The sequence below is a fragment of the Clinocottus analis genome, unplaced genomic scaffold (assembly GCF_023055335.1).
Source record: "Clinocottus analis isolate CAN_PGR_092001 unplaced genomic scaffold, fCliAna1.0.p SCAF_11, whole genome shotgun sequence".
Classification (NCBI taxonomy): Eukaryota; Metazoa; Chordata; class Actinopteri; order Perciformes; family Cottidae; genus Clinocottus; species Clinocottus analis.
This window is the reverse complement of record NW_027175832.1, coordinates 6,257,887-6,280,596: the sequence shown is the minus strand read 5'-3', so window position 1 is coordinate 6,280,596 and position 22,710 is coordinate 6,257,887. Positions and strand designations below refer to the sequence as shown.

Below are 22,710 nucleotides of genomic sequence, written 5' to 3'. Positions count from 1 at the left end.
AGCTTCTCTTGGAGAGCTTTGAGCTTAAAAAGACTGTATGCAACATACGTCTTCTGAGCAGACTGAAGAGCTACAGGCTGAGAGAGATCTGAGGGAAGAAGTGCTCTGTAGCTGCTGAAGAGCAGCACACATGAGCCTCAGCTGTAAACACAGTGAGGGGAAACATGTGTGAAGGGTCAATGCACTTTGGAGGGAAACACATGAGACGCTGGAGTGTTTAAATACAAGTATGAAACGTGATCAACAATTTGTTTTGATATTTGTTGGTTCTCAGGCACATTAAACAAAAGCACTTCCCATTCAAAACCACCAAGGCACGAGTTGAGTACAGCGTTCCTGTTATCCCTGCCGGCTTCATTCACCATCTGCCTCTTAATGAAACAGTGGCTGAGAAAGGTTTTGGGCATGACTACGATATAAACTGATGAGGTGGGAGGTAAGCAAGTCAAGTTTTTGATGTAGGCAAATATTGTAGCTTTAAATTACACTCTTTTGCTCTGCGTTTACATGATTATCAAACTGCTATCTTGTCTGCAAGACTTTAATAGATGGCCCGACCGCCGCAACGATTAGAAAGGAATCACTCAACACATGAACTAAGTAAAGGCTGCTCCGTACCTGAGCTCTGCTCGGTGCTGGGCTCCGGCTCCGTCTGCGCGCTGCAGGGTTGGCTCTCCTCCGTGCTGGACTTCCGCGGGTCAGAGAAAGTCCGGTGCTTCTCGCCAGTCATGTCAGTGTCATACATCATCACCACCAGGGCCGGGTCCTTCTTCTCCTTCTCCCACTCTGCCTGCTCCTCTTCCTCCCGCTGGTGGTGCTTCTCCTGCGGCTCGTGGTCCTCTCTGGACAGCGTGGCCTCGCCAGAGTTGGCGCTGAGCATGGTGAGGTCTGCCAGGCTGCCATCCGGGTGCACCAGTCTGAAGACATGTGAAGACGTTTTGACAAGCACATGCACTCAAACATACATCTGTATCTTTATACTTATGAGGACCTTAAATGATCGGTTGTTCTATTTTGGTACGTTTTTCGAAATCTTTCTTCAGGTGCGGTATTTGGAACTATTAAGTAGCAGTTGACAAAAATCTCGCCACACAGTCGTAGCTTTGCTGAAGCCTCTGATCAAATCACACTATCGTCTAGTAATAGATTCAATTAAATCAACACTGGTGCAATGATTGGTGCTGGCGATGGGCTTGTATTATGTAACTTCAGGACTCAAGGTGTCATATCATTAAAACGTGGTCTGCACTTGATAGAAGGCTCAATAGCTGCCGCACGGTCACAGAACATGGATCAGATAGATCCACATAGATCCAGTCGGCCTCGGATAGAAAAATATTTTATACTTATTGTCTTGAAACATCTGACTTCATTTATAAAATATATAAGTTAGTTTTTTTCTAAATAAAGTGGACAGAATACCTTTTTCCCTGTGAAAATGTGACCTACTCCTTTCTCATTCTGATTTAAAAACATGCTAAAAACAAAAATACACTAAAGTGACCTTATTAGAAAGTAGTTAGAATTTAAACCTTACTGCTCACAACAATTTTAAGAAATCAAAAACAATCAAACTATTGTTTCCACATGATTCATCATGTGTAACATCTTTTTGAACGCATTCGGTCCTCATAAGTATATAAACAAAACACATTCAAACATATCACTCCAGATGGTCGTCAAAAGGCTCTGATGCAAATGTTTAGATGGGAATCACCAGCTGTGTCTGCTAACTGCACAACAGAGCAGCATGTCATCAGGCATGAATCTGATCCAGAAGCAGTGCACATTCCTTCTGCATTCTTTAAAAACAACCTACGTTTGATTTTTTTTGTATGATGTTTGAGGATTTCTTTCTTCTTGCACAGAATAATGGTAGCGTCTGAAGGGAGGCATTAATCCTTTAAATTCTTCTCAGGCAATGGGGGAAGGTCAAAGGTCGGGTTTGGCTTGCATGAACCGGCCGCATATCAAGGCAAGCACTTTCCTCATCCAGTGGTCACACTTACTTGCTCTGTTGAGTGGGAATTTTTTGCTTGATGCTGCTCAGAACAATAAAGTTACACAGAAGTCAAGATGAACAGAGAGGAGAGACACCGACAAAGGCAGGCTGACACTGACACTTGAAATCACTTGAAAATATCCACAAAGTTTGATTAAAGTGCATTAAAACTGGCCAAAAGGCTCATGTGGTTTGGGGTAAGCGAGCTTTTTCAGGAGGAGGGTAATTTTCTGGGAGTCAGTGCAGAGAAGTGGGTTTGTGGCAAGATACAGGGAGGGAAGAGACGTTCTTTAAAATTCAAACATGCTAGTTTGACAGTCTGTTTTTATTTAGGGAAAATGGTTGGGCTGGGTTTGAAGGGGTGTTAAAAGATCCAGAAAGACAATAGTGAACCCAAAAAAAAGAAGGCTACAGGCAAAATAATACCAAAAAAAAAATGAAATCAAACACCGTTCATCCGAAACTCCAGGAGTAAGATATTTCTAAAGATCATCAATGTATCATCATTGGCAAAAAAATAGGGTAACACTGACAAGTCGGTTGGGAGGAGGGGGGGGGGGGGGGTGATTGTATTACAACAGGAAGAGGAAGTTGAGGCTCAGACGTGAACTGGGATGGTGAGGGATGCCACAGAAAGCGAGCAAATACCCACCTATTCATGATCAGATAGACACGACCATTGACTTTAGCTTGGCTGTGTGGAAAGGGTGGCAGAGGAGAGATGGCAGCAGGTCACAGAGAGAAGCAGAGACGAGCTAAGCAGGCAGCAGCAAAAACAATGGAAAATCCACAACAACACCGTCGTAAAGTTAAACACACACCACAAGACAGACTGTGGAAATTTGAATGTTGTAACACGGAGAGCACAACAAAGCACACAATGACAGATGTGCGATGAGAAAAGTGGTTATTATAATGGGTGTTTAACCGGGTGTGTTAAGTGTGATTATCCAGAAGAGTGTGAGATGAAAAGGGATGAATGTTTTCACCTCACGCTCAACTGAGGTCTGCTAACATGCAGATATTGTCAGTAAGTATTCTTTAGGCGCATTCTTCAGTATTATTTATCGACGTTTAGCTTTATCATGGGGTGATTCAGTATTTGCATCTCACAGAGCCTTATTTCACTGAAGCATATTTTACTATATATAGTGAAAATACATCTTAAATATTTTCTTTGTATCCAGACAAAACTTGTTTTTAGTCTGGCCGCACTAGTTTTAAGATATCTGTGAGTTCCTTCAGGACCATATATTTGTATTTGTTTTTAAAAAAAATCTTGGTAAGGGAAATGTTCCTGTTCTGTTGGAAGATCATTTTGCTTTTTTCTCTTGTTTTTGAGAGCTGACTATTTCCAGTGGATTACATTTTCGGATGCAGTGCATCTCTACTTGAGACTAGCTAATTAGCTACCAAGCGCCACTTAGCTAGCTAACGTTACACTTCAGCTGTTAATGTTTACATCTCACGCCGTGAGTAGGTGCACGCCTCCTTTTCACGGAGATGCTGCTGGCAGGTGTAGTTCAGTATAAGGAAAATAGTTCTGACATGAAACCACTCACAACACGGTCTGTGGATTATCTTGAGTAGCTGTGTCAGGATTCATTGCAGTTGAGTTTTTTTAATGACAACCTAAATTGATAAAAAAGCACTACAGGTAAGAGAAAAAATATATTTTAGGGTCCACTGTCCCTTTAAAGTGCCGTATAGTACAAACATAACCAATGGATAACTGTAGTCTGGACCATATTCACTTGTATGTTTTTAAAGATCCAATGAAATTATATATTACTTCCTCAATATGATGTATTTCATTTTGAAACAGGATATTTGGGTGTGACATCATTGTAGACAACAAGGGATCAAACTAATGGCCTACTAGTTATGGATGTTCAAATGATTCTCAAGATATTTGCCACCACAGACTGTAAATAAACTTTGCTGTGCAAAAAGTAAAGTGACTGGAATTTGATCCGTTTGTTTATGAATAACCTTTTGTTGTTACTTTTGTTAAAAAAAAAACGCAATGTTTGTAATTCAGCTATTTGAACTCCAACAAACCAGATAAAAAAAGAACAAAAAAGTAAACTTCTCAGTTATGGTTTGAACCAAAGAAAATAAACAGAACGTGTCTCACCTGTAGATAGTGCTCTCCTCTTTGGCCACGACAGCCTGGAGATCGGTGAGCTGGAGGAAGCGGTCGTGGAAGTAGTGCAGGTGGAGAATACACACCAACAGGAAAGACGTGGGAATGAAAATCCTGGTAAACAGCATAGCAGCATTGAACCTCTCCAGGCCCAAGTCCTCCAAGCTGCACAGATGGGAAAAAAAGAAAGAACACGAGACTTGAGCTCACATCTTTTTCTAGAGGTACCTGTGAGCGAGGTGAACAAAAGAAGCTCAATACAATGTTGATACTATCACACATTTCCTTCAACCAATTGTAACTGTATAACGTATGATTTTTTTGTTTTGCCCTTTTATGTTCTGAAGAAGAAAAAAAAACATTGGCTAAAGATGTTTTAATAAAAGTGTTAAACTATCAAGTTCTCCTTCAAGTCAACATTTAACATTTACATTTGACTGCAAGGGAGAGTCTTGAAAACGTTGTGTGTCAGAGCAACTATCTCTGAAAGCCACGGGAGGCAGGGGATTAGAAATCCTGTGTTTTGGACTAAAGAACAGGTGAAAAATTAAGTTTGCCAGGAATTTGATGAAGGTAAATAGTTTTCAGAATCACTTTGGAAAAGGTTTGTTGTTGTAATACTTATTTTGGCCACAAGAGGCTAAGGTGCACCACTACCCCATTTTCTTAATAGGACTGAAAGCATTAACGTTTTCCCTAACGGCACATCAACGCTGATTAAAGTACATTCTAGCCAAAAGAATAAACGAGAGCAATGTTTTATAACTTGCTAACACACAATATTATGTGACTTGTTTTTAGACTGCATGGGGAAATTAAAACTCACTTTAAACATGAATACTTTTAGCCTTAGGACCCAGGGAAGTGTTGCGCTTCAGCCTCTTGCGGCCAAAACGAGTATTATAACAGCAATAAAAGCCCTTTTTGTCATAAACAACACTTTTAATCTCACTTGCCTCTCTGGGCATCTGTAACTAGCCATATTTCAAACTCTCTGAAATTCCATCAACATCTGGAACTGCACTTTTTTATTACCTTAAAATCAGTACTCCTGTAATCCAGGTAATTCAGAGAAGCTCACCTCGACTTTTCCATGCCCAACGTGTGTGTCCAGAAGGTATTGCTCTCAAACTGGAAGGTGTAGACCAGGATGAGGACCAGCATGGTGTACATCACCACCGACATCCAAAAGTACTTCAGGATCCTTCGCCACCACTCATAGTGCACCTTGATAAGAAGAATTAATTAATAATTACATTTCAATAGCATTACTTTAACAGCTACTATCCATTCAATTCATCAAAGAGCACAGAGGACAACTGGATTCAGGGTGACAGCTTTGTGTTCGCTATGGTAACAAATATTTACTCACAGGAATATGCATCTCATAATAATTGATTTTCAAATGTGAAGATGAAATGAGTTACAATGCGGTGTTCTACAAGGAAGCAGATTGGGACTCTTACTATTTTCTTTATTTACCAAAGACCTTCCTGTTGTTCTCAATCTGGCATCAAATTCCATGAATGTGTAAATGTACACAGCCATTAAAGCTGATTCTGATTCTCTTGTTCTCAATCAGGCAAAAGCAGTTGTGTATGCAGATGATACAACGCTTCCCCAGCATCATCAAGTGGAGAACTGTCTTGTGCAATGTAATGTGGACATGGACTAAAAAGTTGCTTCGGATTGTATTACATATTTGTTTTTACATTGTTATGTATTGTTTTTGAATGGACCCCAGGTAGTAACTAATGGGGATTACGAGTAAATAATAATAATAATAAAGTAGAAGTTATAAAACAGTTGAGAATACACAGTGGATTAGGAGCCTGTTGTACACAAACTTTATGATGTACTCATGGCACAATACATTTAAATAATGTGGACTTTGTTTTTCTTCAATGAAGACAACTGAAGGTGAATTTAAGATTGGTGATATGTGGCTCCGTACAGAAAGGCCCAGGCGATCACAGAGGTCTCGTTACCTGGTAGAGCGCCACACAGGAGAGGAACATCATCATGTAGATGATCTTGTACATGACGATTGTTCCCTCGAAGCTGACGAAGAAGAACATGCCGCCACAGATGTAGATCCAGTATTTCACCAGCAGAGCCATGACTATGTTGCCCAAAACCTGCATGATGTCTTGCTCCCCTCCCTCCTCAGAGTCCTCTTCCTCTATAAAACACAGCAGCGAATCAGAAAACTGCACTGACTGACAAATACTGATTACATTTCCTGACTGACCGACAAATACACACATTTATAATGTGCGTATATATTAAAAAAAACACTAGTAAAGTGGGAAGCAGAATGTTTTTTTTTTAGAAAAAATGAAAACAAGAGAGGAAGGATTGAAAAAAAAAAATAGATATTCCCGAATATTTGTTCGATGATGAAGCTGAAATACCAACTCAAAATGTATGGCAATTTCTTTGACATGAACTGCAAAAAATGGATAATTTACATGAAACATGATGCCAACAAGTGGCTAAAGCAGGGAGGGCATGAGTCTGGACGGCCTGCAGAACAGCCTTAGCATTCCTTCCTCAAAAATAAACTCAAAGAGTACAATATGATGAATAAAGCTGAAGGCTTCCAAACAAAAGCAAACCTCGATCTTTGCTTATTATGTTTTCACCCATATGGACTGTGCTGGTAGCTTGTATTGCAACTTCTCAGATATTATTTCTACTATAATCCAAATAAAATAAGAGCCCGGGGCTTACCCTTTTTCATCTGATCCTCCACATAAACATCTGAGAGGCCAGCGCTGTCATCCTTTAGTTTTTCTTGTCTCTCTGTCAGCGTTTGTCTTAGCAGCAGCCAGAAGCTCAGCAGACACAGGACCTACACACAATAAATACAATGTGTAGACAAACGGGAAAGAAAATGATGAAAGAAGAAATCATTTACATTTTCTCGAGCAGAATATGGGCGAGTTTCCAAACTTAAAACAAACTCAAGAATACAATTTGACCCAGGTTTGAAGTAGAATAGCAAACACATGCACTGTGCGATACATCTGTGGTACGAGTCGTATTAAATACACCATTGCAGGTTTGTGGCGATCAACTGGCGAAGAACATTTTATTCTCGACACATTTAGGTCTTTGAGTCATTCTGAAATCATCAATTAGACTATCAGAGAGACACAGTTTGACAGTGTATTCCATTAGCTGCATACACAGCACATCTGTTGCGTCACAAAATCCTGTCACTCGGTCCAAAAGGTCTGTTTAAGAGATTGCATTGATTTATCGTCGACAGAAATACATAACACTGTCAAAATCGAGAAAATGCTTTGTGCTTAACGCCCAAACCTTGGAAGAAAGTGAGTGAAAAGGGTTGTCCTTCTTGACAAAGAACCCAAGGACTTTGGAATGATCCATGATCTCAAAAGTCCAAATGTACTGCAGCACTATCAGCAGGTTGCCGTAGGCCACCATGAAGGGAGAGGTCAGCATGGCGTAACGCCTCCTGTCCTTCACCATCCACAGCACGCAGGACCAGATGAGGAAGACGAACGTCAGCCAGGTGACGTATGTGATGCTCCACGCCTGAACAGAACAAAGCCCAGAACATGCCACACAAAGTGCTGAAACGCTGCTGTTGATGAAGCGCGAGTGGAGGTAAAATACAAAGATCATTTACTACATGTAGGGCACTACATGACCCGTGAAATAGCTGAATACGTCATATAGTTTAGTCGTGGTGGAAGAAGTGTTCATATTGTGCAGTATAATGACAGTTTTTTACTATTATATATGATGTTCTTGGATTCATATTACTGCTGCATTAAGGTGTTTGTTGTGTTTTCCTTGCTAAGAGAACTTCATGTGTATTTAGCATCGCTGTCTCCAAAAAGTCAACATTTTACGAGTTAAATAACACCTTTTTCAGCTTTGTGACGATGCATTTTCCAGCTGTTCTGGGAAGCTTTTGAAAAATCCTTTATTCAGCTTACGTAGTAGGAAGGTTTTCTCAACATGTAAAGAAACACTTCGTCCTTCAGTTTATCACAAATATTCAAAATCAGGGAGAAGACCAAAAACTAATGCCGTTGGATAAATGTAGTGCAGTAAAAAGTACAATATTTTTGTCTCTGAGTTGTAGGGAAATGGAAGTATGACGTTGCATAAAAGGGAAATATTTTGACATCCATATGCACAGCACAAAAGCAGGAGACAGTTTCTGTGGCTCCCAGCCGGCAGCGGGCTGCCTTGCTCACCATCATGGCTATGAGAGCGCAGATGTAGCTCTGCTTCATGACGAAGTGGAAGATTTTGACCATCGCACCGACTCCTCTCTTCTTTATCCCATCTTCTCCTTCCTCAGACTTCTCTTCTCCTTCGTCCAACTCCAAATCCTCCGGGGAAAAACACACCTCGTACTCTTCTTTCTTTTCTGGTTGGACACAAAAACATAGCTGTCAGTTCGAATAGTTACGGCACTCCGCGGCATCATTCAGATCAAAACTCAGCTCTTTAAATCTGCTTTTAATGTATGACTGTGTGCTCTCTTACTGCTTTTCATTATTTGTATTTGTTTTATTCGATTTGTTGTATTGTTTATCTTTTAGGATATTTCAACTGTTATGTAAAGTGACTTTGAGTACTTCGAAAAGCACTCTATAAATAAAATGCATTATTATTATTATTATTTAAAAAACCTCGTGGCTCTGACAAAATGTGAGTTTTATCAATTTGGCTTTAGAAGTTGTTTTAGATAGCTCTTTTAAGGTATTACTGTAATAATTGATATGCATTACAACATTTCCACATGGCAGCAGTGCTAGTTTAGGATGCAACTACAGACAAGCCATTCCTCAAATTTTTCTATTTTGTGCCTCCTCGTCTTCCCTCTCCACCTTCCTGTGACCCAGGAATATATCTCATGGAAGGTCGTGCCAATTGCTAAAACACATTGCAAGGGGCAAGGAGAGAGGAGAGAGGAGACTTGCCAGAGGAGCTATGAACGAGGATGCACGGGTGTAAACCTTATGAACATTTTCTGAAAATTGTTTCAGCACCTGTGAAGAATAAAAACTGCTAAATACATTATTGTCACATGGTGAACTGGATTAAAAGTAAATACATGTTGTTAATTACATCTTCATGTAATGCAGTTGGATCTTTTCAAGGACATTTAGGGCGAAGACGCAGGCGGTAAACAGCTCACCTGTCGTGTCACTGGGCTGGTCCATTTTATACTGAGGGGTGGAATACAAGTCCAGACAGACTGGTCCATTCTCAGTTGTGACAAAGTCAAAGGACGTCCCATTGGAGGTGGGCACAGCCTGTAGATCGGCATCACAAATTACAATGAAACAGTAACCGAGGAACAGGTTTGTTATGGGATCGCACTACTGTACTGCTTCCTGCCCCACAAAGGCAAACGGCTTTTCTGCGATCCAACGAGTCACCAGCAGGATATTTTATTCATTGTCCAGGAAAAAGCAGATTGTAGACGTGGCTTTTTGTTAGTTTCAGTTAGTTTTGTTAGCAGCTTAGTTACCACATTTTGTCTTTGTGGGGCAGCACAGGGATTTCTTCTACTTTTCACACTGCACGCTCTTCATAACAGCAGAAACAAGCTTTTTCTGTAATACCTTTCTGTGCATTTGGAAGGTTGGGGAATACAAGTGAAACACTTTTTTGGGGTAGCTTAGACAAAATGTTCTTTCTACTGATTTTTAAAACATGGAAAGTTGACCATTTCATCCAAATACGCCCTTATTCACCAGATATTATTCCTTTCTTAATGCGTTAAAAATCTTTGTAAGACATTTTTTTTCAACAGAGTGCATCAGGAACGAGTTCCAAAACCTGGAAACAAGTTAAGATTTTTGCCCTTCCGGTTCCCTCATCTCGAAAAAGTAAATGGATTTTTTTCAATGGGTTTTTGATAAGAAATTTAAAAAAATAAGGTTTGTGGTTAGCACAACCTAAAGATGTGTTTTGTTCTAAGATATAAAATACCTCCGTAAATATCCTGCTTGTGAATTTGGATGATTTTCCTTTTCTTACTAAGGCGGCTGCTAACAAGTGGATGAATGAGAATACGACGCGTCATCTCGGAAAAAACTAGCGTACCTTTATCTTTGTGGCGGTGACATGAAGTCTTGTGACCCTTGTGTAGTTCGTTTCTAGTCTAAAAGAAAAGCCCCGTCGGCTTTTTGTCGGGGGAACCAGCGCGACATAAACCTCCAGGTTGGTCTCCAAAAATACGTCACGCCAGCACAACTCTGAACATCACAAACCGCTTTTTCTCTTCATGACATCTGTGTGTCACCAACTCAAAGGCCTTTGATGACAGGGTGATAACTGAGATGTATTACAGTCCGTACAGTGCTTCTCGGCCGACAGACACAGTTGGAAAAGGAACTAAACGTAAACTTTGAAACACAGGCGAGGGATAACTCTGTTCTACGAGGGTGCAGTGTGAAAAGCACTTTGCAGTGATTCATTTTCTTGCAGCAGGACTGAGGGTTTAAGGGGTGAGATGCACAGATTTAAGACACATCCAGAGCTGCCCCCACCTCAGTTGTACTGAAGCCATCCTGGGTGGAGAGGAGCTAGGAGGAGAAAAGAGCATACAAGGCAAGGTGCGTTATCGATGAGCTGCTGAAGTCAAAGGCCTCCTTGTTCTTTATAGTCGCTGATAAGCAGGAACAAAGTCGAGCAGCACTACTCTGTAAATCGAGCCCATCACTCGTCTGTGTCTGCACACCCTAAAAGCTTTTAAACCTCAGGGAGGTGGCCGGTGGAGACAGACTGGACCTTGATATGGGAACAAGGTCAGAATGTGCGTGTATGTGTTTGTGTGTGTGTGTGTGCGCGCATTTTGAGCTGAAATCTTTCCAGGGATGAGTCTATTAAGAAGGTGAAAGCTCGGGTAAAATAATATGTGATGTAACAGCTTGAGTTTATAGTTTAATAAAGTAGGTTTCATGTTCATTTTGACTGTTATTGCACTAAAACATTGCAGGATTTTTCCGTTCACCCTTATTACGTTACAGCTAAACTGAACCCATTTGTTGCAAGCCCACGTCAGTTATCAGTTGTGTTATTTGGATTTTTTTAGGCAGCCAAGCTTGTTGAAAGATTCCCAACAGATCTTCATTATATTTCAAGGCTGTAAAATAAATTCTTCAGCATGTGTTGATGTTTGTTTTGTTACCAATGGGGAGGTGTACATGTGTCGTACAGTGTTATCCTAACCAAAAGGATGGTTACTTCATGACCTGTCCAATAATCAATACTTTGATCGTCATGTGTGAAACCCTGACGTACGTTTTTCTCATCTGTGCCTTGGCGGGATTCCCACCACAGCTGCCTCTTCCTGTTGGCGGAGTTATTTGTTCTGTTTCCATCCAGATCTTCCTCCTCGCACATATCGCCGTCCTTGTCGTCCTGAAAAAACAAAGATAGACAGTTCAGAAGATATTTATCTTTGAGCTCAGTCTGCTATCCTGCAGCAGAGACGATATTGTCAAGAATCAGCTCTCATCAGCTGCTACTGGAGACCGTTTTACAGTGTAGGAGCGGATATCTGATGAGGAGGTGGGTGACCTTTTAGAGAGGAAATGATGTAATTTTACTGTATTTCTTATCATTGATTTGTAGTCACAACAAATAGTACCATTAAGGCAGTGTCCAGGTGGCTCGGATACTAAAAAGAAAATAGCAAAAAAGGCCATTTACGTACAGGCTTTTCAGCCTTTAAGACAGAACATTCCACGTGTGTTTTATAAATTTTAAGCAACAATATCTTAGAAAAACAGAAGAATGTATCGTAAAGAACTTGATCCAAAACAATATTGAAATAGGGTGTAAAATAACAGATAAAAACATTTGTGAATAAGTCTGTGATCTAACTAGCGCAGGCCAAGAAGTTATGCTTTTAAAGGCAATTGGACACTTGTAATTTTAACACAATAATTTGTTAATAAAACCAACATGAAAGCAAGACCATTAAGCAATTAAAAGGTTTGCTCTATAAATAAATAATTATGTTGACACTGTTGTCTAATTGGTATTTTATGCATTTCTTTGTTTTCAGTCTGCAGTCAGATATCGCTTCATTGTCTCTCGTTCCTTTAGAAACATTTATTACGTGATTTCATTATTTAGTTTTCATAGTTTTTACTGCATTGTCAAACCACTTCTAAATAAACACATTGAACTACGACTCAAGCATTAAATAAATTGAGTAATGGTAACAGAGCTTTTTGACAAAGATGAACTCTATCATAATCTGGCATCTCCACTATCGAACAAAGCCGTCAGCTGCTGATTAATGTCTTAATCATGTTTTATTATTAGCGTTGTGTAAAGTGTAAGAACGCACACATACACACACACACACCCCTCTGTGGAGAGATCAATAATGCATACAGCCCTGCAGGTTTACAGGGTAGTATTGACCCCTCTATAAAAACACTAATCTATAACTCCATTACAGGACAGGAGAGCTCTGAGGAGGAGGAGGAGGAGAAGGAGGAGGAGGAGGAGGAGGAGGAGGAGGAGGGGTTGGTTTCAGTAGTGAGGGTCTCCATGACATGTCCAACATTGCAATAACTTTCATTGAGAACTGCGAGTTCCACTTCAGAAGTGGAGATTTATTTATTTATTTAATTTATATATATTATACTAAAAAAAGGTGAATTCTTCAATAACCATTCAATACTTCTTAGGCCAATCAGTTAGGAGATAGAACAGATTTTTAAAGGGCAGATTTTCTGAATTTGGTATTTAGTCATTCAAATAGTTTTAGGTTCACCCATACAGTATACAGTCGGCGTGAACGGAACTATATTAACTTATCTTAAAATATATATCTATATATTTTACAGGACATTGTCTTTTCAGAAACAATGTCCCAGATACTCGACACGCTGAAGTCAAAGAAACACTTCCAGTGAAGACGTTTGCTTCTGTGTGAACTGAACTGGTCATTCAGGGGGTTTCACAATATAAGATTTAAAATAAAATAAGAAGTCAGATCAAATCACGTGTGTACGTTGTTTATTGTGCCTTTTGTCTCTTTGATAGTGTCGGAAGGTGGAAAGAGAGTCTGTAAACTGTACAAAAGTGTGATTTAAGAAGTGTGTGAGTGTATTTTTGCTCCAAACAAACACTTTGTTTAGTGGATGTAGTCCTTCATCTACTCCTTTGGGCGCATGTTCAAAGGGGATTGTTCAATGGCCAGAATGAACAGGTGTAACGACTACAGAAAGCAAAATCAAGTTTCAAATGTGCATATGAGCGCATGCATATTGTATTGAAACAGATCTGGAAAATAATGTGGTGCTCAGAGCTTCTTTAGGATGAGATTTACTTCAACACCTTGTAGTCAAACTGACTCCAAGTTATTCACAGTGTGTGAGATCTTTCGCTTATTCATAGTCAGATATTACAATCTGATACGACTTTAAACTTAAACATTAAAGTAAACGACTCCGGTTTTAATTAAAATGTATGATTAGGACATCATGTTTTAGATTTTGTAAATGCATTATGGCTTCATAATCCATCACATTTGGAGCGGTGTTACGCAACAGTTACACATAGAGCACTGGAACATGGTCCCGAGATGCATCATCCCCTTTACGCTTTGTCAAAATTAGACCACCAGTGTCTCAGATAACACCTGAGCTAAAGCGGACAGATCCAGCCAACAATTGATCGATCGTCCTGGAATCTTCCATCAATACAGTTTGTCTGATCACGAGGCCACCTGGCTGCCCGTTTAATTCAATCTGGTTCTATTTCAGTTCCCTGTCTGGAGTTTACAGAGGAGCCGCATGGAGGTGTTGCGTGTGTTGAATTCAAATCTTTTTGACACCGCTGACTGCCCTGCATCTACCAGGATTTACATAAACTGCAAATCCAGCTTTCTTCAAGCAGGAAATCATTCATTTTACTAACACAACATCACCAATGACAGTTCAGTCACACAGTTTGAGTCTAGTTCAGTTTTCTGTTTCACTTAACGATGGTAATTACATGAAAATCCAGCCTGAAATGCTTTAACTCTAACTTATATTTACTTTACTTTTTGTCATTTACTCTTTGATAAACTCTTCGTCTTGTATTTGATTGTCTGCTCACTTAATTGCATTGTTGCATCACTCAGAATAATGCATGTGAACTTGCATTGAGCTGAGTCGAAGATAGATCCAAAAGAACTTCTTGAGGCTGCATTGCATCTGTCCAGGCGCTGCCTCATCCACGTGTATATTTATTTCTCAGTGATTGATCAAATCAATGCAAAATCTGGACAGAAGCCCATAAGCTAAGATTTGAAATCAATACAAAACAACTGTTTTTGCTGTCTGAAACAGAAAAAGCATTGTATAATTGCACAGTGAATCACAAAAAATCATCAAAAACACCTTTGTTCAATAAAGTCAAGGTTCCCCCACCTTTATGAAACACAGACCAAATCTTCGAGTTCTGTTTGTTTAAAATGTCAAAGTATGCAATCTGTCACGATTGCTTATCAAAATCGCCAAAAATATTGAGCCCGAGCGGGCAAATTATTATAACGCTGTGAAGTAGAAATGTCTACTATCTTGGGCTTTCATTGCTTTTCTGTCTGCTGTCCTCACCGTCAGCTGGTCGATGGGTTCCTGCAGCCAGAGGCGGATGAGCGTGGCCAGGGTGTAGTAGAGAATCAGCAGGATGATGGGATTGATAAAGTGGTACCACTTACGCGCCGGGTGCACAATGAGCTTCCATGTGTAGGAGCAGTTGCTCTGAACAATGGGGGAGATGCCAAATATACTGCAGACACAGACAGAAGCACAGGTTCATGAGGACAGGAAGGTTTACCAGGATTTGACTCCAAAAAACCCTGGGAAAAAACTTTGCGTGTATATAAGAAAAAGACAACGTTGTGTAGAGATACAGTATACAACAAACAACAACATGTGAACAGAAGCTTGGAATTTTGTTATCATAGAGGTTAACCTGAAAAGGAAATCAGCCTTAAAAATGTCATTTCCAATTTTATTTGAACCGGAAAATAAGTCTCTGCTAGAAAGCTGCAACAATCTGTCCACAGAAAATGAAACGCTGATTCATCGATTAACGGTTCAAGTCATTTTTCTTGCCAAAATGCCAAGTATTTGATCATTCCAGGTTCTTATATAATAATGTAATAATAATTAAATAATATATTTATCCGGGAATTGGTTGGATAAACCAAGAAATTAGATGACATTTCATTATAAAACAGAAAACAGTTACAAATGTACAGACAAGACAACAAATAATGAGCAGAATAATCCACAATGAAAATAATTGTTAGTTGCAGCCTTCCTCTGTTTCGCTCTCCAGGTTTTACTGTGTAACAAAACTAATGAGGATGCTTTAGACTTTATTCCTGACAAAAAAAATACAAACTTTGTTTCATTAATTCGGCCTTAAAGGCAAGTTGAAAATTTAACTAAAAGTATGTTTAATTCTACAATCGTTGAGATAAATAGATTGCTTCCTCCTTCAAAAGGCCAAGAGAAGACGCAAATGCATGAGTAGTCCTCCTTAAATCTTTTGTGAACTGGCCCAAATCATCAATCAGCTGATTAGATGGTTCTCATTGAGATAAGTGTATTGTTTAAATGATTACATTCAATTCAGGCCTCGGGTTCTCCATCTTTAAAACTAATTATCGATTTCAGAAACAAAGCCAGGATGGTTGACGTGATGCCAACGTTACAAAAGACTGGAAGAACTGCAGAGTCATGCCGTCTCTGCCGGATGGCCTTTACACTAAACATCAGGGGTTCACAACCTTGAGGGCCGGATGATGAAAGGGATGAGGGGGGGAAAGAAACAATGCATTTCAATAAATGTGTTTCATTTTGATCGATTTCCTTTTTTAGTTGTACTTCCTCCTCTTCAGGCCAAAGAGGCTTCAACAACAACATTTTTTTTTGTTTTCCTCTTGTGAGTCTGTGAGTGTGTCATCATTCATGAAACAAATCCCACCACAACTTCTCCCTCTGCATCGATGGCACCACTGTTCCTGCCTCCACACGTATCCGTAACATTGGTATAATTTTTGATCAAACCCTCTCCTTCCAATGCCACTTTAATCACATCACAAATTGTCTGCTCTTCCACTCCGGCACCAGAGATCACATCACTCCAGTCCTTCAAAACCTCCCACTGGCTCCCCGTTACAGCAAGGAATCCACTTCAAGATTCTCCTCATCACCGTCAAAGCCCTTCACAACCTCGCCCCTTCACACCTCTCTGACCTCTTGCACCGACACACAACCTCGGATCCGCCGAAGCCGACCTCCTCGCCCCCGCTACTCTGTCCGAGCATCGGACCTGGAGGGCGGGGCCCTCTGGGTGGCTGCTCCCTCCCTCTGGAAGTCTCTCGCCAGCCCCTCAGACATCCTCCGTCACTCGCCACTTTTAACACTGCACTTTAACCTGTGGTGCTGGTTATAGTGTCATCTCTCGCGTGTATATTGTTATTACTTTTATTGTATCAGTTTTTACCATATAAAATGCCTGCGAGTACCTTTTAAAAGTTTACTATACAAATAAAATGCATTATCATGGCAAAGTGCAGTCCTGGAGACACAAACTGTAGAGGGAATGTAGGGAAATGGTGTCAACTTAAACGGTGCGTAGTTGAGTTCAAAATTAAACCCTCGCTCAAAGATGGGTGTGGTTAGCACCATAAGTTGGGGAAGTAGAAAGTCCCTCCCACACACACACACACACACACACACACACACACACACACACACACACACACACACACACACGGCACGATTTTGGCTCCACGGCTGGTGTAATCCCATCGCATTTTTTAATTTTTTTTCTCGTTCTGTACACACATTTATTGTATTTCAGTCCATCCAGGGAGAGGCCTCCTCCTCCTCGGTTGTTCTTCCTTTTTTTTTCTCATCTGAAAGGACTGAGGCGGTCGTATGCCATACAGATCGTAAAGCCCATTGAAGCATATTTGTTATTTTGCGCTTTATAAATAAAACTGGCTTGACCTGATCCTGCTGCCACCGCGACAAGCAGCCGGGACATACGGCAGGAAGTGGAGGGATGGAGCTACTGGTGAGTCCAATTTTGTTTTGATAATCTGAAGGAGGTATTTCCTCATCGGGGTATTCTTCAGTGCAATTCTTAGTTTTATAAATACAGGCACTGATGTTCGTAATAGGTGGCATATTAGCATGCTGGAGGAAGTGGACTGGTAAACAATCGGGTAAATACTCTGGTAAGCAACAGTTAACTAGCCCTCATTTAAAACCGCTTCAGATAGTAAGACTTTCTGTGGAATGACATTCCTGCAAAGACCGTTTCCTTCCACACTCTAAACTTGGAATCGTAAAAATGCACCAAGGTTAAATATCTGTTTGTGCAACAAAGGATTCTGTTTGATTCACTCCTCTTCCTCTTGAGCAGAACAAAGATGATCTGCTCAACGGGAAGTGCACTGACGTATTCCACTGACAGCCAGACAGAGTTAGATGTCTCCCGAGTCTCTGCCATGCGGAGGGGCGAACACCCCCCTCTGACCCCATCACACTTCCTGAACGGTTTCTCGTTGCAGCTGGGGGAAAGCCCGCTGGTCACATGACTGGGGACTTCCATTGTAAGGAGGGGAAGGCAGGAAGTGGAGTGGAAGCCAGGCCTCTCAACAGTCTCACTCAACACCGGGCCGTCGGCAAGGCCGCGTCAACTGTCAACAAGCACAATTAGGGCAAGCACCGAGGTGGCCTTTTGTCCACGTATTTACACGTATTTGCACGTATTTATGTTCGTAAGTTTCCCTCGGACGGCATGAGGGTGTTCAGAGAGGGAACAAGCCGGATCACAGAAGAGCGTGTTACGTTTTCACGCACCGGCGGACAGAAATACCTCAGCGTTGTGGAAAGTCAACACTGAACGCACAAAGATGGATGATGAAATAGTTGGCCTGTTCATGTAGAGAGCTATCAAAAGAAGATCCAAGTCATTGTAAACGTTCCGAATTCGGGGTTTCAAATATTGACGAAAAGGCTGACTCAAGAAATGACAGCCACGCTCCCATATTTACTGCTGGGAAGTTAGTATTGAAGTTAAGAGTCATTTTTTTGTGTGATAATTCAAGCTGGTATTGTTTACACTTTGTGATGATGTTATGAGTCATCAAGGCAAAATGTGGCCCTGGAGACAAATGCAAATATTATAACATTTTCTTGTAACATTTGTTGTAATCCTTGTAATCCTCCCTTCAGGGAGTTTTGGCCCCAAGGCTGGAAAACCACTGATGTAGGTGCGACTCCCACTGTATAGTTAATTAAGCATGCACGGTTTAAACAGACTATTGATGAGTTTTCTAACAAGCAGTCCGTCAATACAGCACTGTAATCCCACACCTTATCTGCCATTTAAACCAGAAGAAGGATGGTGAGGACACAAGGTTAGGCCAAAGCAGCTTCCTCTATACATAGCTGTAAATAGCCTCGGTCCTGACACACACTAGCACAGCTTTCAAATGAGAAACTGTGAGATCAATGAAATCCTGTTACACTAAGGGCACTGAGATAACATGAGACAACGACTACAGAGAGACAACGACTACAGAGAGACAACGGCTACAGAGAGACAACGGCTACAGAGAGACAACGACTACAGAGAGACAACGACTACAGAGAGACAACGGCTTTAGTGAGACAACGGCTACAGAGAGACAACGGCTACAGAGAGACAACGGCTACAGAGAGACAACGGCTACAGAGAGACAACGGCTACAGAGAGACAACGGCTACAGAGAGATAACGGCTACAGAGAGACAACGACTACAGAGAGACAACGACTCCAGAGAGACAACAACTACAGAGAGACAACAACTACAGAGAGACAACGGCTACAGAGAGACAACGACTACAGAGAGACAACGGCTACAGAGAGACAACAACTACAGAGAGACAACAACTACAGAGAGACAACGACTACAGAGAGACAACAACTACAGAGAGACAACGGCTACAGAGAGACAACGACTACAGAGAGACAACGACTACAGAGAGACAACAACTACAGAGAGACAACAACTACAGAGAGACAACGGCTACAGAGAGACAACGACTACAGAGAGACAACGACTACAGAGAGACAACGACTACAGAGAGACAACGACTACAGAGAGACAACGACTCCAGAGAGACAACGACTAGATTGAAACAACAACAATTATGAGACAGATGGTGTATATTATGATTATCATACCATTGCTTTCTGTATGATATTTGACTGTATTGAACATGGTCCAATTCAAACAGGGTCAAAAAGGTATTTGTCTTTTGCGTTGATTAAAGTATACATTTGTTCCAAACTATAGTTCCCATGGTGCAGTGGGCAGGACAAGAAAGGGAGGGAGGTTTTTGCCTTTTTTTAAAATGTGTCTTTCTGTACTGTCTTCCTTTCAAAATAAAGTGAAAATGCGGTTGGGAAATGCATGTTATAATAATGTGAGATGGAGCATGTTTTACATTTTTGTACATTTAAGGAATGTATTATTTTTGAATGATTGTAACTCTGTAGCGTCTCCTCTGGCAAATGCTCCATATTTCTTACTGTAGCAGAAGCTCCCTTTTCTTTGTCAAACATCCAGGGTCGTAGTCTTGATGTGTATTTTTTAGTAATCAGCAAACAAACAGCAGTCTTTGCATTCCAGGTTGTCGGTCAAACGGAGAGTTTAGTGACTCCAGGTACGTTCTGCTACAGACTTTGCATTCATCACAACTGTGTCTAACGTATGCTGGCAAGATATGCAACGATGTGGCTTCACTCCAACCACAGCGTTTCACCGCAGCAGCCACAGACCGCTGATTGTCTCCTCTCATGCATAATAAAACAACGCTGGTTGTACTGAAGAGCCTAAAAGCTCTGCTTCGGATATTGATGTGCTGTGAGGAGGAGTTTGATATATCTTCCCTCCAGCTGGGTTTGCATTTTCCTTTGCCTTCTTGTTTGTAACGATAGTAAATATTTATTATCATTTAAACAAACTTGCCTTGGGCGCAATAAATATTGTAGAGTCAAAAGAGCTCTTGCTGCTAAGCGCTGTCATTGTGTTACTTTAACATTAGTAAGAAGCCAGACGGCATATGTATAGACTCGTGCTGTTTAACTAGAGAAATACCATTTCAACAATTCATCATAGAGATATGAGATATATTGCGAGTACATGTTCTCTAGCTTGAGCCATCAATCACCACTGTTTCAGAGGTATTTTGTGTTTTGTTCTCAAGGTTTAAAGCATCTCTTTCTGCAGCGAGAAAAGCCTGTCGGGTTCAGTGTTTGGATTCTGTGAAGGTTTTTCTGGAGATTAAACGTGCTTGTGTATCACCTGATGTAATAATCGTCTGGTGTTATGGACTCCTGGAAGAACTGGAACTGATAGAGGTAGAGGACAATGAGGTGTCCGCCGCTGAAGATGGCCATCAGGACACACATGCAGCTGAAGATGAGTGTGTCGAAGGTCCGGCAGAGGGACCACCAGGTGCACAGGAACAGGAAGATGAGGAAGTAGACCGCCGAGGTCAATGAGGGCAGCATGATACCTGAAAACACATAAAAGTAAAAAAGTACTTATCCGATCAGGATGATTATTAATGATCAGCTTTTGTTTTGACCCAAATAGACCAGAACACTTCCCTGTTCAGCATGTAAAGCTGCTCACCTGCCATGCCCAACAAGATGGTGACCACCACCTTCCCCGCAGTCATAATCAAGTTCCCGATAATCTCCTTCAATTTGGATGCAACCTCAGCCACGAGCCGTAGGATCTTCCTCTTGGTGCTCTCCTTTGCTTCCTCCTCCTCCTCTTCTTCTTCTTCCTCTTCCTCCCCGTCAAGCTCCTCCTCCTCCTCTTCGTCCTCCTCGGCCTCGTACCCCGCTTCAAAGTCCTCCTCTAGCAGGACGTTGTCGTCAAGGCTCAGTTTCTCCTCTTCTTCCTTCAAGCGGTGGGATTGTAGGGAAACATTACATTCCAGTATGAAATGATTAATGGTGCAGTTTGGAGGTCAGAGCTCTCCATGGTGCTGAAAGCACTTCCCAACAGGTAGCGCTTGCTTCACAATCCCTATGTAAACTCCAGTTTAGCATTTGTAAACACATATGTGGTCTGTTTGGCTGTTTGAGACATGATTAGCAATTTGTGGCAGATGTTTTTCTGTGGAACTACTTTTTGGCTTTAATCTCATCGAGTCACTTCTTCCTTGGCTGCTGTATCTAACCAACTATGTGTCGCGCTTTTCCTACAGTGGTAATAAAATAGAAACATAATGACAAGTGAGCCATTACCCATGATTTATAGAGAAGACATTAGGTAAAGAATAGTAGCAGGTGGTACAGAGCCTGTTTGGGATCAAACAACAATTTCAGCTCACGGCGGCTCACGGAAATTAAAGTCTGAAGACAACACCTGCTCCATCGATGAATTTCTGTTGTTTCTCAGTAAAGGCGAGAATGACATTCATGCCAGCGTGAGCAGTGCAGTCAAAGTGGATTTAATCAACAGAGTCATTAAGAAAAGGCAAGACTTGCCAGGGAAATGGGGGGAGGTTTATTCCAAGTCATCAACTCTCAAAGAGACCTCCATTCAATCAGTTATGACTTCCAATGGGAGGTACTTCTTTTTGTTTGCGTACGTTAAGTGCAAGTAAAAACGCAGATGTCATCCATTTCTGATATGAACAGTCTGAAACCTGAAGTGCAGTCTGGAAATGTTGACATGATAGGCAACTTTTACTCTACTATATTACAACAAAATGGATGCAAATCAAAATCAGACTTTGTTTCGACGCCACAAATCAAACCCACTTGTTCCTCGGCTTCGAAGTCGGCGTTGTACTGGGCCATGTCCTCAGGCGGCCTCTTCTGGACCAGACTGCGACACAGCAGCCAGATGGCCAAGCCGGCCACAAACATGCCGATGTCAGGGATGAACACTCGGATGCCATTCCCTGCATCTGCACCGATCACACTGCACACAAAACAGAGGAAACCACACTGATAGAAAGCAGACACTCGATGATTCCTAATGTCTCCCAAAAATTGGGATTGAGAACCATGTTGCAGGCTAGGATAGCAACCAAATGATGTAAAATGGGGCAGAGTACAACTGGCTTTACTGTCCGTGGACGATCACGTCTAATATTAACCGTTTTCATAAGACTGGGACTCGTAGGTGCTCGTTAACTTCACTTGGATAAAGCCCACAAATAACTGTGCTGGCGTGAGTTTTAATCTGTCTCTCCCAAACCTTCATGTCTCTCTGATTATTAAAAAAAAACGGTTAACAATCTTTAAAAAGCTTGCGGTAGTTGTCAATGAGCATTAATTCCCTATAATCTGTGTTCACGTAGACTGGAACTGTTCTCAAACTCATGAATACGGATAATATTGCAGAAATTACATCTTTCCGAAAACACTATTGGTTCGCATGGGAATCTGGATGCTTTTTCCATTACTCAGCTGCTCCTTTAATATGTGTTGTGTTGAATTCTTCAGCTTTTATATGGAGCAC

At 41.2% G+C, this 22,710-nt stretch overlaps 1 protein-coding gene across 1 annotated transcript in view; it reads right to left on the bottom strand.

The window, feature by feature from the left end:
• The window catches only part of LOC137803799 (piezo-type mechanosensitive ion channel component 2), a 73,087-nt gene that overhangs the window by 30,118 nt on the left and 20,259 nt on the right, over nt 1–22,710 (bottom strand). Inside the window, exons 5-18 of the mRNA XM_068602542.1 lie at nt 22,005–22,167; nt 20,863–21,136; nt 20,530–20,743; nt 14,768–14,942; nt 11,448–11,567; nt 10,694–10,729; nt 9,334–9,451; nt 8,384–8,559; nt 7,476–7,712; nt 6,882–7,002; nt 6,137–6,330; nt 5,230–5,375; nt 4,140–4,313; nt 619–917 (exon numbers count right to left, since the gene is read on the bottom strand). Of these exons, the coding sequence (XP_068458643.1) occupies nt 619–917; nt 4,140–4,313; nt 5,230–5,375; nt 6,137–6,330; nt 6,882–7,002; nt 7,476–7,712; nt 8,384–8,559; nt 9,334–9,451; nt 10,694–10,729; nt 11,448–11,567; nt 14,768–14,942; nt 20,530–20,743; nt 20,863–21,136; nt 22,005–22,167 (2,447 nt within the window). The remainder of the gene's footprint in view (nt 1–618; nt 918–4,139; nt 4,314–5,229; nt 5,376–6,136; nt 6,331–6,881; nt 7,003–7,475; nt 7,713–8,383; nt 8,560–9,333; nt 9,452–10,693; nt 10,730–11,447; nt 11,568–14,767; nt 14,943–20,529; nt 20,744–20,862; nt 21,137–22,004; nt 22,168–22,710) is intronic.